Source organism: Metopolophium dirhodum, chromosome 8, assembly GCF_019925205.1.
Source record: "Metopolophium dirhodum isolate CAU chromosome 8, ASM1992520v1, whole genome shotgun sequence".
Taxonomy (NCBI): Eukaryota; Metazoa; Arthropoda; class Insecta; order Hemiptera; family Aphididae; genus Metopolophium; species Metopolophium dirhodum.
The window spans coordinates 32,177,071-32,197,070 of record NC_083567.1 but is presented as its reverse complement, the minus strand read 5'-3'; the positions used below and the strand labels follow the sequence as shown (position 1 = coordinate 32,197,070).

At 27.6% G+C, this 20,000-nt stretch overlaps 2 protein-coding genes across 3 annotated transcripts; both read left to right on the top strand.

Moving 5' to 3' along the window:
• The first annotated feature begins 2,381 nt into the window (after positions 1 to 2,381).
• Positions 2,382 to 12,387, top strand: LOC132950751 (uncharacterized). Of its 2 annotated transcripts, none has more exons than XM_061022299.1 (8): positions 2,382 to 2,598; positions 5,494 to 5,630; positions 5,811 to 6,075; positions 6,449 to 6,660; positions 6,925 to 7,186; positions 7,349 to 7,596; positions 7,666 to 7,809; positions 10,323 to 11,337. In XM_061022299.1, exons 1-8 carry the CDS (start codon positions 2,589 to 2,591, stop codon positions 10,758 to 10,760), a joined length of 1,716 nt encoding a protein of 571 aa, XP_060878282.1. In that variant the 5' UTR covers positions 2,382 to 2,588; the 3' UTR covers positions 10,761 to 11,337. The 2 variants fall into 2 exon arrangements, with proteins under 2 accessions (XP_060878282.1, XP_060878283.1); XM_061022300.1 differs by lacking the exon at positions 10,323 to 11,337 and adding an exon at positions 12,146 to 12,387 and having other exon boundaries at positions 2,392 to 2,598.
• Positions 12,388 to 16,343: 3,956 nt separating this feature from the next.
• LOC132950754 (protein CWC15 homolog) lies at positions 16,344 to 19,417 on the top strand. Its single transcript, XM_061022303.1, has 4 exons — positions 16,344 to 16,681; positions 16,749 to 16,859; positions 16,919 to 17,081; positions 19,021 to 19,417. Exons 1-4 carry the CDS (start codon positions 16,551 to 16,553, stop codon positions 19,264 to 19,266), a joined length of 651 nt encoding a protein of 216 aa, XP_060878286.1. The 5' UTR covers positions 16,344 to 16,550; the 3' UTR covers positions 19,267 to 19,417.
• Positions 19,418 to 20,000: the final 583 nt, after the last annotated feature.

Sequence of the window (20,000 nt, the reverse complement as noted above, 5' to 3'; positions counted from 1 at the left end):
GTTTTTGAGAAAATCGATTTTGGTTTTTGGTGTAACTCTGAAACAAATGACCGTAGGGACATGACATTTTGACTGAATGTTTATATTAGCATTTTCTATACACCATAAAATTTACAAAATATTTTGACTCTTTTTGAGCTGCTTACGGACATTGTCAGTTTTCAATTTTTTTAGTTTTTTTTCTATAAATATCAATACAATTTTATCTGTTGAGTAAAAAAGCTTGAAAATTTAATAGAAGGCTCCTAGGTTATTGTTTCAAAGGCAGATGAAAAAAATTAAAAATCCTTAGTCACAGTTTTTAATTATAAGCATTTAAAGTTCAAATTTTGACAAAATACGGAAAAATCACGAAAAATAGCAAATTATTTTGATGAGAATTCATAAAAATTTTTCTTTTTAAATCTAAGATTTGAAAATGTAATATAAGATTACTCATAAGTTTGTCTACCTTTATCAAAAAAAAAATGTCTAGAAGAAACTTAAATTAAATTTTTATGAGCGTCTGAAATTTATATTTTTACAACATTTGATATTTACTCGATTTCTCATGTAACAATTTTCTTATTTTATTGTAATTAAAAAACGAATGACTGTAGATACTTGAAAATTTCACTGAATGTTTATATAAGCATTTTCTATACAACATAAAATGTAGAAAATATTTTGACTCTTTTTGAGCTGCTTACGGACATTGTCAGTTTTCAATTTTTTTAGTTTTTTTTTCTATAAATATCAATAAATTTTTATTTGTTGTGTAAAAAAGCGTGAAAATTTAATATAAGGCTCCTGATATATCGTTCTAATAGCAGTTGAAAAATATTAAAAATACATAGGCACAATTTTTTTTTATAAGCATTTAAAGTTCAAATTTTGACAACATTTTTAGATTCTGAGCGAAGCGATGAATGTATCAAATTTATAATTTATTAATTATTTTGTAGTTAAAAATTTATAAAATGTTTAACTTTTATGGCTAAGGATTGACAATTTCAAACAAGGCTCCACGTAAATAGGTTATATATAAATTACTTTATTCACAATAATATCATCAAATATACTTGGTAAAATCATAGGCTGACTGACCGTTTTCGCTCAGAATCGTTTTTCTTATACAATGATATTATATCATTGAATTCAAATTTAACACCATCCATTACAGTGACCCACTTGTAACCTACTGTACAGCAGAGCGACATCCACTTATCCACCTTTTTTTATAAAGTTAATTATTGACTAATAATATTGAATTTAATAATATAATATTATTTATTATTTAATATGAATTTTTTTTTTTAAATAAAATATAAAACAGTTTTTATTTTCAGAAATATAGTAGATTATAAATGTATATGTTTGATCAACTGAATTACTTACTTGAAACATTAAAAAAAATAAAAAAATAAGTAGGTATAAAGTAAAATATAATAATAATTAATAAAAATGATTAAAAATTCCGACATAAAAATTATACATTTTGTAAAAAGCATTTGAATTCTGATTTCTGATTCTTTTGTTATTTCTTAACTTATATTTTTTCATATTTATTTTATTTATTTTTTGTTAAAACTACCAGTTAGAATATTTAAAAATTTAATAATTGCAATTATGCTTGTGAATTTGATTCAAGTAGTTCAGTTGATCAAAAATATACATCTAAAATTCTTTGAAATCTTTGAAAATATTCGACAATAGGCATAGGTAAATATTATATTCATATTAAATAATTATCAAAAATATATCGGGGGGGGGGGGGGGGGGGGAATGGTCGCCAATTCCCACAATATTACAGACGCTTGTCTTATTAGTGGCTCGTTGGCTGAATGATTGGTGCCTGGAGGTGGCACGAGGGACGTCGAAATGAGTAGTGGTTCGAATTGAACGTTGACAGGCACCTTAAAGTAGAGTGCCTAGTGATATACTTGTATTAAATATAGGTATATTATATTATACGTCATTATTATTATTATTGTTATTCGTGTGTGTGAGGACAACGACACGGTTCACGACGTTCGGCGTCTTCAACTAGACGAGCTGGCGATGATGTCCTCGAGCGGAAGACGTACGACCATAAATAATTTCAAGGTCGATTTTTATATTACATTACAATACTATTGTAGTAAATGGCAGCGGCTCTCCGCGCGTTGGCCGACTGGCCATGGATGGCTGGCCGTGTGGCCGTGTGAGCCTGCGCCCGTCGGCTGCGGCCTGCGAGCCCGGTGAGGCGGCTGGGGGATACCGCGGCTTGCCGATCGTACATGGCGAGTGGTGATGATGTGCAGGGGGAGGGGGCTATGCGCATTGACGCCGCCGCTGAACACCCGTCTGCCCAAAGCGGCGCTGCCTATGTTTAGCGTACCATACTATTCGGCTACTGCAGCTGACTGGCGGTGTACTTCCCCACACTTCCACGGCGGTACAGCAGTACAGGCCCCACAGGCGTCACCGCGTCAGTCGAGTCACTGACCACTCTCCTCTCAGTCGTCGTGTTTCGCTGTCGTTCGTTGTCGATCCACATCGCTTATCCGCCTTCGTGTCTCCGTCAGCGAAAATTATAAAGAAAATAGCGCAACGTCCGGCACGATATAATGGCCACCGGTAAGCGACACGTCATGCTATTAAAAATAACAATTTACAGCATATTTTATTTTGTCACTGTACCCGTTCGGGCCATTCATCGTTGCTAATACAACACAGCAATGACATATGGTCGCGTAATATATTTTAGTTAAGACTTCTGACTTGAGATGATATTATGGCAAAAAATATAAAAAAAATATAAAAAATTATGTTTAGGCTCGTAGTACGAGGATTCCTTAATATTAACAATAGTAATAAATAATAATAGGTAGGTAATATTATTATATACATTAGACTTGTCGGCGATTTATACGTACGAGTGCGACCGGTCTATTTTTGTTTCACCGGCGTACTTAAATAGTTATAACTTATAAATCATAATATATATTATACAGTTTTAGAACCGCTCGAGACTGCTGAACTCAACAAACATATTATAATTATTTAATCTCAATGTATTTCTTGGTTTCTTACGTTTATTTATGTCCGTGAGGAACTAAGACAATTTAGTTCAATTTATCTTTTTTTTTTATCGCTCGTGGGTTGTTCTTGTTTAAACCTATGTATATATTTAAATATTATATATTATATTGTAGTAATTAGTTATTATCGCGACGGTCGACGTGCACAATAGTTATACATAAATAAAATATAGGTGTACCTACTACCTACCTGTTATTAGTATTGGGTATAACGTAATTAAACGAAAAATTTATAGGTAAACAATAATAATAATAGACAAAATAAATTATTGTTTCCGTTTTCCACAGGTATTATTGATTACCTACTCGAACAATGGCTCATTTTCCTTATAAGTTATAACTATAAAACTTCCCATTAAATATAATATTTTATTTTACATTTTTACGTAATATAGTTGTGATTATGTTGAGTTTCAGAAAATGTTGCTAGCTTGAATAGGCTCAATATACGAATGATCAATGAACATCTAAATTCTTAAATAGATACTCTGCTTATGTCAAATATGTAACTATAAAATGTTTGAATGTTTCATTTTGATTTCATAGTTGTATACTGCTTTTAATGATACTTACCCCATGAGACATGGCCATATTGCTACTTATACCTATAAGTAGGGCTAGGAACTTGGTTTGCATGTATCTAATATTTATTCAAAAGTCAAAATGTGTAAAGGTCAAATAGATGGGGAGGGTGAGAGAGATAGATCATAGATTCCCCCTATGATCCACCGATGGCCTTTTTTTCAATGTTTAAAAGCTGATAACCATAAATTGTATTTTTAATAATAAAATAATTGTGCATCTTAAAATATCAGCCATATGCTCAAGGTAATATATGGTAATAATTAGTATTTAATAAGTTAATTATAGAAATATAAATGGAATTTTCTTTTTTTTTTCAGACAAGCTTAAAAAAACCTGAAGTCTGAATAATATTTAAACATAGATATACATAGATTTAAAACATTTGTAGAAATGTATACTTTTTACAACATAAATTAATAGTATTACCTACCAAAAAAAATTTTTTTTTTGATAAACAGTGTAGTTAAAATGTTTCGCATTTTAGGCATATTTTAAAAACGTATATTAAGGGAATGATTGCATGAAGTCTCTGACCCTTCGTCTAAGTAAGAAAACAGTGAAACACTACCATCCGTTTAGTACCTAAACATGATTATTACTTATTACTGAGGAACCTAAAACAATACCTTATCTTTCATTTTATATGTGGGTAGTTATATTTTAAAAAATTTTTTTAAGTAGGTGATGGATCCCTAGTCTACTATACTTGTATATTACCTACTATTGGCTATTTTCATAATAGGTGTATTATTAACAATTTTTTTCTACATGGTCTTTTTAGTATTCATAGGCGGTCGTGTATAAACATAATAATATATACCTACCTAATAAGTTTTGTTTTTTTTTCACACAAAAGTATACAAATTTAAGTAGAGATATTGCTCATTTTAATTTCAATAATATTTAATGAATATAGATCATTAATAATTCAAGGTTATCAAGCCTAAGTGATTAGCACAGATTTGAAATTTGTGAAGTTATGTTTTCAACCTAGTAAACAAAAGTATTAAATTATTAATAGTTAAAAACTTAGTAAGTGATAAATTTCTTTAAAAAAAAGATATGAAAATATAAAATATACCTACTGGTCCTATTATTTTTAAAACTTTATTCAATATGCCATTGATAGATTTTCAACAATAATTTACCAAGTAAGCTTAGAAAAAGGTTACTTGTTAGTTACGTGTAGTTATGGGATATTAATTAAATTATGAACTATGCTACTATTCATTTTCAAGAATTTATCATTATTTACTGCTATAAAATATATTATATTTTAATATTTATATAGTATTTTTAATGTCAATATTAATGTATATGTTATCTACATAATGTCAAAATATAATAATTAAAAACTGTGGATAAGTAAGAAATTATTTGTAAATATTATGTATTAATAGTATACTAGCAGCATAAGGCCGTTATGGATTATATAAATATTATTAGATAAACCATAAGTAAGATAAAAAATACAGTAATGTAGACAGGTTTGGATGTAATGCAAATGTACAATGGTAATATTAGTATAAAATATAATTTTGTTCATAAAAACTAATATGATTTATACAATAATAATTATACAAAAAAAAAAAAACAGTTTTAGTATAAAATAGGTAATTATGTAAAAATATATAAAACAAATGTACCAATATTTTACTTTCTTTTTTCTAACAAACAGCGTAGACATATTTTTGTCTAGTTTCTGCAGTATCAAAAGTAGACCTTAGTGGCTTAGTTTAAATCTAAAATATATCTATATTACATAATAAATAATATAAATTACCTACTGTAATAAACTTTTCACAATGATACAATTTATTTATTTATTTTTTGTTTTATGTTATAGAAATAACAACCGCTGATAGCCAAGATTATAAATTCAATCCCTTGAATTTTGGCTCCTTACATTTCACCGTCAAAGCGTCAAACGATGCTCATATTGCATTAACTGCTACTGCAGATAACAAGCCGCCCAAATATGAGGTATCTATATATATATTATATATTATTCATACAATTTTACTTTTAATCAGTTAATTTGTCTTATTATTTTCAATTTACTCTTTAAAAAAATACTATGTTTAAAACTATATAAATATTAAATACATATTATTAATTATTATTGTTATAATAAACTGTTAAATTTGTTTGTATTTTAATCAGATATTCATTGGTGGTTGGGGAAATACAAAATCTTCTATACGCAAAAATAATGAAGAGCCAGACAAGGTTATTGTTGATACTCCAAAAATATTGAATGATGGCGAAGCTAGAGGATTTTGGATCAAATGGGGAGGTGGTTTTATTGGTGTAGGAAAACAAGGAGAAGAAAAACCATTTATGTCATGGCAAGATGAAGAATCTTTAAATGTGTTGTTCTATGGTGTGCGTAGTGGATGGGGATCTACAGGTGTATGGACTATTGAAGGTTTGTTCACATATCATCAAATACATTTAATCAATAAGATATTTGTAATTTTACAAATAATAATTAAATCAATAACATATTAAGATTATATATTATTATATATTATATATATAATAATAATATAAATGGACACATGATATGGTATTACCTAGAAAAAATATATTGAAATTGTATTGTACAACATAAATGTTTTAAGAATAATAATAAGATTTAAAAAATATTATAAATTTAAGTATATAATTATTTATAGCTATATATATTATAACTATTTAGGAGTACTCTGATAGTTATAATATTATATTTTGATTATATTTAAGTGTTCAACTTCACATATTTAGTTTTAAATTTTATTTTTGAAATTAAATTCATATAGATAATATTTACATAAATACTGAAGATTCTAAGGAGTTCATATTTAGAACTATACTTCATGGATCAATAAGTTTTTCGGTAGATAGTGCCAATGATGCACATATTGTTTTGGCAACTAAAAATAAAGAATCTGAACCTATGGTAGAGGTACTACTTGGTGGCTGGAAGAATACAGCATCTGCCATTCGTTACAACAAGCAAACACCAGATAAGGTTTAAAATTATATTATACTGTGCTTTTCACTTAACACTCAATGCTCTTACTTAATTTAATGTTTTTTTCTTGAACGGTACGGTACAAAAACTAAATTAATTTTACTTTCTGTTTTAATAATAATAAGTTTAACACATCTTCAAATTTTGATTCTGATTAACTCTTATTAACTTATTGTGACAATCGTGATTCATATATGATTTTGATTATAGAAGAAATGTAATAAATGTAATAAATGTATAAAATGATTGATGTGTTTAAAGGTGCACGTTGACACTCCTCAGCTTCTGTGTAAAGACACTCCAAAGAAATTTGTCATTTTTTGGAGAGACGGTGTTATTGAAGTGTTTAGTGAAAAAACTAAATTATTTGAATGGAAAGATTCAAGTCCGTTTATCATTTCTCATTATGGAGTTCGTACTTGTTGGGGGGCTGTTGGCAATTGGCACATTCATGGTGCAGCAGATGATCAATTTAAAAGCAAAATAGTTGCTACCCCAAAACCAAAACCTTTAAAAGGAAAAGGTTAGGAATGCCCCTGTGTATATTTTTATTGTGATTTGTGATTAGTAAATTTTTAATTATATTTGTAATATAATTCCATGTTCATGTGTAATGTGTATGATATGTTTTTAGACATTGGTTTCATTCAATTTAATTTTAAACATTAAACTTAATTTTTTCTAGCTCCACCTGCAGCTTCACCTGGTTGGAACCTTGATGGACCATCCTCTGGTCCAGTTCATTGGGTTCATTCTAGTAACGGGCAAATACCACCAAATGCTTTACCTGGTGGTTTTGATGCTACCAACGAACAGCTATATGTAGCCAGAGCAGAACATAATGGTGCTCTGATTCCTGGTAAACTTGTTCCTTCGCATGGTGTTGTCTATATACCTTGGGGTGGTATTGAGAATCCCAAAGAAAACTATGAAGTTAGAAGACATTATTTGTTTTTAATCAACATGTTTTTTAGACATTTTCTAACATTTTATTTGATTTAGGTACTTTGCAACTGTAATGGTACTTGGGTAAAAGCCAACAATGGAGAAATCCCAGTAGGCGCATTATCTTCAGGTCACACAGAAGATGGTGAACCATTGTTTGTTGGACGTGGTGAACATAATGGTTCTTTGACTGTTGGAAAGGTAAATACTACATATTAAGGTCTTAAATCACATTTAGTTGATTCATTCATATCTATGAGAGACTGTTTGTATATACAAAGTTTGGATGTTATTGCAGCTTAAAATATTTTTAACTGATTGTACTGTTTACAGTATTACACTAAATATACCAAAACTGTACTGTTAAATTTTATGCAATATTTTAAATTTACTTTAACTTAACAAAAAAAAAAAAATCAATTGATGAATAATCAATTATTTTTTTTTATCTGATGCAATACATTTTGACCTATTTTATCATTGTTAATCGTTATTATCAAAGATAATTGTATTTATATTTGTACTGTTCTTAAGACAAGTCCTATGGTAGTTATTTACTGTACTTTAAAAGCATTTATAAGAATTATTATTGAAATGCTATGGAAAAAGTTTTCAGTAAACATTTTCACATTAATGTTAATTACATTAAATCTTGTGAATTTTATCAATTAAATCGCATTGTAAATGTGCAAAATTGAAATAATATTTTAATCATTTCACTACATTCTTATATTTAACTAGAAAATTACACAAAAAATTTAAAGAATATACCTAATTAGCAAATGAATATTAACAGCAAAAAAATGCAACAATATCCGTTTGTATTTCATTGATATAAAAAGTATATTTTCATCTTCTTAGTGATTATGTTTGTATACACTTTTTCATAATATATAATATTATATTATAATGGTTATTCAAAAATAAAATTAACAAAATAGGTAAGTTAAATATTATATTATTTTTTCATATCTGTGAACTAAACTCTTAAGTGTTAGTGTGTTTCATAATTAGTGATACATACTATATATCAAAACATGGCACAGTAGGTATAATGTATAATATTGATACTCATTTATCATTTAAATAAGTATAATAATTTATGTAATATTTAATACAATAGATTGTCAATGATCTGGATCAATTGTGTGTATAACTTTTAAATTGTAATCAAATTAAATATTTATATAACACATTCAATGTTTATATAATAAATGGAGAATTTTAAGTCAAATTAATAATATTAATGTCTCAGCTCAGACTAGATAATTGACATTTTACTGTAGTAATGTTATTTCTTAATAATACCATTGATTAAAAGTAATATCTATGATAATACCTAACAGTCATTCTAACAAAGTACATATTTTATTATTAGTAATAATATGAAAGATAATATTAATAATATCATATAAACATATGGATGGAAAATGTATTTAAAATTACTTATTTTTACATATAAAAAAAAATTCGTTCTTAACAATCCAATTTAATATGTTAAGGAACATACTAAGAATACCTATTATTCTTTTAAGAAAATCTCAATTTAATAATATATGTAGGAAACAGATTTCGAATTAATAAAAATGTTTAAATTTATAACTATATGTATAAAATTGTTTAAAAATGAAAAATACATATTGTTATGTATTTTTCTATGCAAAATTCTCTTAGAAATATCATAGGGGCTTAAAATATAAAAAGTTTTTAGTTTTTAAATTAAATAATACCAAAGGATTAAAACTTATTTTGTTATAGCTGGATAATACTGAAGGAATGCTTCATACTTAAATTAAAATGTCTAACCACTTATTATGTTTTTATATATCTTATATATCTATAGTGTGGTATTAAATCTTATATTTTTATTAGATCAAATGTTTCTTAAATGTGACCAAGTGTGAATTTATCCATCAATTATCACATATTCGTACAGTATTATATGTATATTATTTAATATATTGATCAATTTATATTTATCAATAAATTCTATTGGTTTGTTCAGGAAGTAATTAAACTAATCCTCAATCGTAGACTTTCCACTTATCACTTATGAAGACTCGATATCTCAATTATATGATTAAAAATCTGTTTCCTATATTAATATGTAGACTTTGTCAGTCCCATAATTTGATACATATTTTTAATTATTTAATAGTTAAGTATTTAACATATAATAAATTCTAAATTATTTTAGTATATTTTCCACTATATGTACAGGGTGTAACAGATAAAACTGACTTTTGTTCTAATCAAAATTAAAATTTTTTTTATAATTTATAGTCACTTGCACTACATTAAAATTATACAAATTTTTTTTTATTTTTTAACATTAAAAATTAAAAATTTGATTTAAATTTTTTTGGATATTTTCAAGATAGCCAATTTGTGAATCTGATTATAAGAACAATTTTAAAAGTAAAAACATTTATCTAAGTTCAGTGATTTATTTTTTAGAATTTTTTAAAATATCAATATTTTTTTGATTAATTTAATTTTTAACGTAATAACTTTTTTGGGAATTTGTTGACATGAGTATATTTCTTAATTTATTTACTAATCACATAATTTTAACAATTTTTGTCATACGTTTAAATAGCATCATTTTTTTTTCGTCTGGTCTTTCTGTTACACTTTGTATATAAGCTTTATTAATCATCCATTAACTATAAAATATTGTGTATCTGTAATAAAATTGTGTAAAATATTTTTAGGAGAATCAGAATAATATAAAATCGCAGAAAACAAATAAAATAATGGCTCAGAATTCCTTATATTTTCGCTCTGAGGAAAGTTCTTACATAGATACATTGATAATGAAATTATTGAAGAGTTCGATGGAGAAAGAAAATGATGACCATGATGTTTTTGGTGCTTATGTTGCTATGGAAATGAGAAACTTGAAAACGGTTGATGCACAGAAAAAATTAAGAGGAGAAATACGAGATTCTATATCTCGAGTTATCCGTGAAGAATCTATAACCACAATCGACAAAAAAAATCCTAATTTAGAAATTAAGAAAATAGATAATGATTTAAAAATACAAGATAACCTTTTAAAAACCAATCTCAGCTCTTCTTCAGAAAACCATCTTGATGGGGTCCCTATTTCTCCAGAAAAAAGAACGAACAGTTGGGAACTTCTTAATTAATTATTGGTTCTTGTTTAATATTACATACACATTAGCTTCATATATTTTTTTTTGAGAACACATACGTTATTAATACAAAATGTATTTCTTTTAATCTAAAGGATCATCTTTTTTCATCACATATTTTCTTTGAATTATATCTATATTTATTAGAATTATTGTTTAAGAGAACATTACAGAGATATTTGTTATCTCTGTCTTACATAACAAATAGTAAATGTATTATGTAACGCATTTGTAAGATGGAGATAGATAACAAATGGCTGTATGTTTAAGGCTATTCCAGCAGATATAAAATAATGTATACATCTTAATAGCAAGAAATAGCCAAAAGTATACATAAAAAAGGAAAGAACTGTATTCATATTTTAGTTACATTTATAGATAAATTTAATTATATAAATAAGTAATAAAGATTTATTATATTGTAGATGTTAAGCTACAACAAAATATATACATTTATTGGGAGACAAATATTATTATTAACTTATTAGTTTGTAGTTTATATTTGTGTTGTTAAATTTAGAATATACTTTTGTAATATCGTTTTGAATAAATATATTTAATATAGCTTAAACTGTGTTTGGAAAAATGACCCAATTTGTTGCTAAATTAACATGGTTGATAATCCTATGCATAACCAATGTTGAATGCAATTTCCATGGTAATATACAATACATCAGTTTCTATGATATCCACTCTTATTACTATTTTAAATAGGATAAAAATAATGTTGAATGTTTTAAATAAAATATTGTGTGTTTGAATTTTATGATAAGACATCTTCACCATAAATAAACATACAATTGTACATATTAAATAGATGCATACAAACAAATTTTAACATCAACCATTACAAGCGTCAACAAACATAAATTAGTATATTTTAAAAAAAAAACATAAGTCACTAAAATTAATTTCTAAATTGTAAATTTTTTTCTTTGGTCATTGTTATTCCATTCTGTATAAACTTTTATATGAATTATAATTTTTTTTAAATATTTATATTGGCACCTACTTTTTTTTGGTATTTTCCGTTAAATTTAAATAGATTTTTATCCAAATAATTAATATAACTAGTTACTGCTATCACAGGTACTTATTATACTATTAATATTCCGATATAATAACATGATGTTAAACTCTAAATAGTATTTTTTTAAATACCTACATAGTTTTAAATACAATTCATAGTATTTAAAACTTTTCATAAATGTAATTTTATTTGTATTTGAAATATTTCTCTCAGTCTAAAGTATATATTAAAACTAATTTTTATAACACTAATGATTTATGTTGATACCTGTTTGTACATTTTTAAATTTGTAAGTTATTTTGATACATAGGTCATTCAAACATTTAATATGATTTGGTTATTGTTACAGGTTCAACCTAGTCACAGTGTTTGTTATGTACCGTATGGCGGTGAGGAAGTACCTCTGAATGATTACGAAGTATTGGTAGTAGTATAAAGCTATCAAAATTAACCAAAGATGAAAGAAGTATTAAACAATTTAAAAATGGCATGTTGAATTTATTGGAACTTATAAGAATTTTTTTAACGCTTTATTTATACTTACATTATTTATAATTTTTCGAGAACATTAAATCTATCACGGCATTAATATTATGTCTTAATTATTTATATTCTATAAAATCGTTGAATAGAATATAGGATATACATATCATATATATTATTTTAACAGCAAACCAGTGATACAACCAAGATAAACCACAAAATAGATTGCATTTAATCCTAATCTGGATCTGGACGTCCCTCCACTCTTGGATCGTATACAAAAATTCAAGTTTTATGACTTAATTTTAAAACCACTAGCAAAATAATGGTACCAATATCTATTTCAATATAATTCTGATATTTAAAATACTTATTTATTAAAATGACTACAATTATATTCATAGTATATTAGCATGTCAAGTTGTTTGTTTAAACACTTTAAACAGGTACCTAATAGGAATGAGTTATATTATATGTTTCGAACATGGGTGTATTTTTATTATAATCTGTTTCAATAGAAACATTGATATTTTGGTTAAGTGTTGCTGTGCAAAAATATTATAATAAATGATAACCAAACAAATATAATAAAAGTTTGGCAAGTGGGTATCGCCAGTGACGTATTTAGGGGGGCCAGATGGGGCTTGGGCCCCAGGCGGTCAAATCTTTGGGGCGGCAAATTTTGGAAAGCATTTTGATATAATACAGTAGGTTATTTTTGGTGATAAAAAAAGTAATTATACTAATAAAATTATTATGATTTTTTGTTTTCATTTGTCACGAAACATGCATTGATAATACCATAAATTAAGATCGTGGGACGAGGTGGCCGAGCGGTCTAACGCGACGGATTCGGCACAGCTGGTCCGAGTTCGATTCTCGACCACCGAGCGGCATTTTTCTCCGTGCAAGTCACGGTGTCCGGAGAACAAGTGCCGCCATCCCCCGCCCGGGCATGGCAGATACCTACGGGTGCCCAATCAAAAATTCTGCCAAACCCAACACACACGTGTTCCTCCCCCTACCGACTTAATAACCTACAGTAAAACTAAAAATAGCTAATGGCCTCAGCTGCCGGGCTCAAGATCAATTGAAAAAATTAAGACCTTCTTAGTTCATGAAAATACCTACTAGGACATAGAAAAATATAATATTATAGTTTGAGAATGGAGTGACACAGAATAGATGAAAGCAAAATGAAAATTGGTAAGATATTACATGGGCTCTTATGGCCGTCGACATGTATACAAACCACAGTCTTAGATACGAACGGTTGTGCCCAGTGATCACACACTTGACTTAAACAAACTGCAGAGGACAGTCCTATGATAATGCGGCAAATATGGCGGGTGCTTATTCTAGACTTCAGGCACGTGTTAAAAATAAGTGTCATTAGCTCATTTTATACCTTGTTATGCGCATTCTCTAAATTTAATTGGAGAATGTGCTCTTGACTCTCGTAAAGATGCTATTGTTTTTTTTAGTCTACTTCATAATCTTTACAATTTTTTTAGTATATTTACCCAACTACAAAATCTAAAAATGTATCATTGAAAAAACTCTCTGACACAAGATGGTCACAGCCAGACATGAAGCATGTGTGACTGTATGAGTCTCAACAAAGATTGGAATGAAATTATTTTAACTCCAACATCATATTAGTGAAGACTGCAATAAAAAAACCTAGTACAAGGTGTGAAGCTAAAGGATTACTTTTAAAATTAAATAGCTTAGAAACAGCCTTTATGGCTACTTTATGGGGTGATATTATGGAAAGGTTCCATTTGACTAGTAAACAATTACAATCAGTAGATATTGATTTGGGAACTGTTGTTTCTTTGTACAAATCACTCATACTATATGTGTCTAGTATGAGGGATATGCATGACGTATATGAAAAAAAAGCAAGACTCAAATCAATAAACAAAAAATATCAAGATAAAATTCAGCGGAAGTAAAAACGGAAATTAATGAATGATGAAATAAGTTGAAGTGACACTGAACTTGATGGTCATAAAACTTTTAAAATAAAATCATTTTTGGTAATTATAGATAGACTCAATGGAGAACTGAGAAAACGAATAACTGCTTATGAACAGGTATGTGAAAATTTTGATTTTTTTTTTAATATTAATATTTTTTAATTTACTCTTCAAATGATTTACCTACTCAGTAGATACTAGATAGTATAGATATTACTTGAATGATTTTAAGCTCAATTCAAAAATGCTATGGTGGTTCCAGTCGGTTGTAAAAAAAAAATCGTTTTTAGACCTTCCGCTGTGAGACTTCAGAGGGTTCGATTTTAATGTTGTAAAAATAATAAGATTTCTTAACATATCTAGAGAACGGTCGGAGCTTTTTTTTAAAGTTTCTACTTTTGTCAATATTATTATATTGTACAATATTTCGGTTTTTACAACATTTTTGTTCAACCATAGAAGTATTGAAGAAATTAATATTTCTAAAAAATTATTCAACCGTTCTTTAGTGGACGTGTTAATAATTGTTAAGATTGTTACAGAATCAAAATCGCACCAACCCAAGTCTCACGGCCGACGAGTGTTTTTACTCGAAAAGTGACATTTTTCCTAATTTTAATAAACTGACATGTGCCTGCGAGTGCGAGAACGCCGGTTCTTAGGATGTGATTACGGTTCGCGACGCGTTGACATCACTGAACTAAATTTACTGAACTATAGCATTTAGTTCAGTGATTGACATATACTGCGCACACACACTAATGTTCATTTACACTAGCACACATTGACATGGCCCGGTTGTACTTACGGTTGTACGCCTAATTCTTATTCCTTAGAAAATGACCGACTGGAACCCCCTTAAATATTTGGGTTTTAACTCGACTTTTAAGAGAACACCACAAACGCATGCATTTTTTTTTGTGTGGTTTTATATAGGTAAATTAATGAATTTTTGGTGATTTATCCGTATGGATAGATATTAGGTATGTCATTGATTTCAAATTTAATACTATCCATTATACGGTGACCCGCTTGTAACCTGCCGAACAGCAGGGTGACATCCACTTACCCACCTTTTTAATACGCGTTGATTTACCTTAGTTTAAAAAAAAAAAATAATAATTCGTTTTAAGCGCGGTAAACGTGTTTTGCGCATTGAGTAAGACACCGAAAATCGTGAACTTCGCGTAGATGTATCTTAAAAACTAATGATTATTCTGCCAATTAATTTTTGCACCATCGTTCTTAATAGGTTTCCAGAGAAAAAAAATCGAAAAATTCGAGTGGGTGCTAAACTAGATTTGTTTAAAAATATAAATTAAATGTTCATACAATGAAATTTGAATGTTCGGATGTCTGATGTTCCGTAATTCCGTATTGTTGTTATCGGTTGTTGCGATATTGTTGGGTGCACCCAAAAAGTTTCATTACTTTATGGGCACACCGTATTGGGAAGACTGGGAACGTTGTCGACGACTATCGTACTTATGGTTAAGCGGGTTCCCCCCTACGTGGAGTCGGGAGTTTGTATGTATTTTCCCGACATTTCGCATATATTTACCTTTAAGTGAATTGTATTTGTATGTATTTGATAATATTAGTAGACAATTTACTTACCAACGGATAAAGTTAGTTACAAAAGCATATGAAGTTTCGATACCAAAATAAACTTATTATAAAAAGTAAAATAACTTATATAAAACTATATATTATTCTATAATACATGCCGAATCGGATGGTACAAATTGGTTCCAACAGAGCGCGTTTTGTTAATCTGTTTCCCCAATATGTGCCGCTCATAGCGGAATTTCTCTGTTATGGCGACGATAACCGAATCACAGAAAAATTCCATATTCCGTGACCGAAATCATAGACATATTATAATTTATTTTAAATTATTATTTATTTTTTATTATTATTTATTTATAGGTTATCTATTATAATGTCTATGACCGAAATACCGAATCACAATTTGTATCATGATATAGTTTACGGACGGGATAGCAGAGAGCAGCACCGTCGTCTGGTCACCTCAGCTAAAATCGCGATCCGAAATATTGTCACGGTAAACATTGTAGTGGCGGAAACTATACGATTGGAGCGCTATAATAAGTAATCACAGTGTGATACTCAACTACTGTACCACAGAATAACTATTCTGAACAATATTGTTATTTATTCTGTGACTGTACCGTCTTTAAAGCTTAATCATTCTACAATCAATCGTACTACCGAACGAAGTCATCGGTCCGTAATTGTACGACTTATTTTTATCGTTTTCTCTAAGACATGACGACTGCTGCCCGACCGACGTTTGAACCAGCCCGTGGTGGCCAAGGCCGTGGAGAAAATGATCTCAGTGCCTTGTCTGTGCAGTATTCCAGCAGGGACTTACCGTCGCACACAAAATTAAAATACAGGTATTTTACGTTCACCGTTGTAATAACGGAGCAACCACCTAATCCATGTTGTCATTGTTTTGTCTAGGGAACCTGGACAGGGCACAACTGAAGAGCTTCAGAAGCAAGATTTTGCCAAAGTACTCGAAGAAAAAGAAAAAACTGTTGTGACCAAAGCAATAGGAGGTGAACCTCCACTGTAAGTGCAACAATATAAGAAATATTTAAACTTTTATTATAAAAACTATTGTTATCTAGGAAAAAAATACGTCCCGAACATGTTCCAATTGCAACATTGGATGTTGACGATCCACTAGATTTAGATGCATCGGATGATGACGATAGTGAAGATGACGCTGAAGAATTAATGTTAGAATTACAAAAAATTAAAAAAGAAAGAATGGCTGAAGAAGCTCGTATGGTAATATATCTCAGTATATTATTATTTATTATCCATTTTTAAAGCGTTTGAATAGTAAAATCAATTTGAATAACAACTCTTTGTATCAACTGCATTTATTTTAAAGAAAATATTCTTTATTTATAAGGGACAAATGCACATTTTCAAAATAGTAGTGTAATGTATTGCTTAAGTATTGCTTGTACTTATATTATATTATAGATTTTTTTTACATTTTGGAAATGGATTGCAGATTACAAAAAGTTTTACATTGATGCTTAAAAGATAAATCTAATTCCTAATTATAATATAAAAAAAAAACAACATTATAATATACAACCCATGACTTATATAACCTATGAGAATATTACTATAGTTAACTATAATGATGACTATAGGTACTCTTGAGTTTAAAAAAGAATAATCAGTCAACCGACCAATTTTCATCAGTGTTTGAGTTTTTGAAAATTCTAAAATGCTTATAATAAATAAAATTAAAATTAATATTTTACTTTAATATACAATTGTATTACCCTTTTTTTGGTAAACTTGTAAATTATATACCTATATCAAAGTACAAAAAAAAAGATAATGTGAATAATCTTACCAACTAATGCATTGAATAACAGTACTTAAGTAATGATAAATGGGCCTTTGAAGAATCATTGTTAAGAATTACATAAATACTTTCCAAGAGTCATAACTCCAAAATTTCTTCATGGCTTATATTTTATTAACATAAGCTTTTTTTTTTAACTATGATTAGTATATTTTACTATTACCTTTTTGGTTATATCTAAAGGTTAGGTAAATATCCCAATATCTTTAAACTTGGATGTTTATATTTTAAAATATAATATTTATTAGTTACATAAACAATATAGCTTAGTTATAAATTAGGGGCTACTAATGCATTTATATAAATATCGTAATTTATTATATTTAATAGCTAATATAATTTATAAATAATGAAGGTATCATACAAAAATAATATTCTTGTGACATCAACCAGTTCCATAATCCATGATTTTAAAGTTTAAAATTACCCATTCTTAAATAATAATATCCATATAGTATATGCACATTTCATTAAAATTTTATTATAAATGTGTAAATAATTAAATTTTACTGTGTTATTACAGCAAATAGACTACATATATTGCATAATATTAATATGTCATATTGTCATATGGAGTAACGGATTGTTAAATTTAATTATTTACACATAAATAATACAATTTAGAATAAGTATATATAAACATCATCATAATATTATGTATATGCATATGTATGAATGAAAAATTGTACAAGTAATGAAATATTTAATAGGTTCTAGTTTAAAATATTGCATAAAACAAGGTGATTTTTTACGCAAACCATTTATTTTTTCATAAATTATTAAAGTTTAAAAAAAACAAAATTATATTATTTTAAGTAGTAAATTTTTTGCCCAATAACTTACATTATAATTTCATAATCCAAAGCAGAATATTATTCGGAGTATTTTAAAATTAAAATTGTTGATGAGTAGTTTATAATTAGTTACACCGGTCCCTGCAAAATGTTGGTCCACTACTCTGCTCATCTAAACTTTAAATACGTAAACTTCATATACTTTTTGTTTGAAATTTAATATTCTAATTCGGAATATGAAATTAAAAATATGTGTGTTTATTGCATAAAAAAGTAAAAATGTACAACATTAAAATAAGACAAATACTAAAAATTTTAGAACATTTTGTTTTATTATTATTTACAATTATCTGAAAGAAATATTTTTAAAAACGATAAAAGTTTTTCTAAAAAACTCCCTTGAATTTCCTATGATTAAATTATTGTTAAGAGCCATATCAATTTGGTAAATATAATAGTAATAAACATTTTAATTTATAAATGGGCTTAAACAAGATAATGTGGATATAAACAATAATATTTTGTTATTTTATCATTTATTTAATAGGAAGCAGACAAACGTGAAGCTGAGGAACAAATCAGAATCCAGAATATTCTTCAAGGAAATCCGTTATTAAGCTATGGTGGTGGATCAGCAGTACCCAAAGTTAACCAAAAAGTCAAGAGACGTTGGAATGATGATGTGGTATTTAAAAATTGTGCTCGCACAGAACCAGAAAAGAACACAACATTTATAAATGATTGTATACGTTCAGATTTTCATAGAAAATTTATGGATAAATATATTAAATAATTTTTTTTTTAAATTGGTATAAAAAAAAAATTAGGTTACTTCTTATAATATACAAATACATTTTTTGTTAAACTAAAATTATAATGTGTGTAATTAATTGTATACTTTAAGCCATTTTATTTCAATTATACTTTTATATACACTTTTTTAAGGGAAAGTTTAATTATTTATTTGGGGTTGTTGTTAAATGTTTTTATTCAAGCAGTTTATATACCCAATAAAAATTTACTCCATATTCACCAAACATAATTTAACTATTTTATTTTATTTTAGCACATTTTATTTTTCTTATGAATTGTACTACAATCAGTATAATTAATAAGACACCACGTCTGCATGTGTCGTCTCTGTCTTGCAAACGTACAATATATCTAATTTGTGTAAAACCTTTAAAAATAGAGAGAATTGACCTATCAAACTTAATGGAAAAACCATTAACAATGCTTTTTTGTGTGTTTTTATTGTATTTAATTTGTTAAACGAATTGTAATATTTTTATACTTATAACTGATTAACAATTAAAATATTTAAAAAAAAAACACTTATGAGAAAGCACAGATAATGTATTTAACTTTAAGTTTGATAATAGATCAATTCATTCTTATTATTAAAGCTTACTACTTAAAATTGGAACTGCTGAACATAAATTTGCCATGTTGTATGTTCGTAAAATGGAGACAACACTTGTGGGTGTGGTGTCCTTTTAAGTATTCATTTTTATTTATTCATAATTT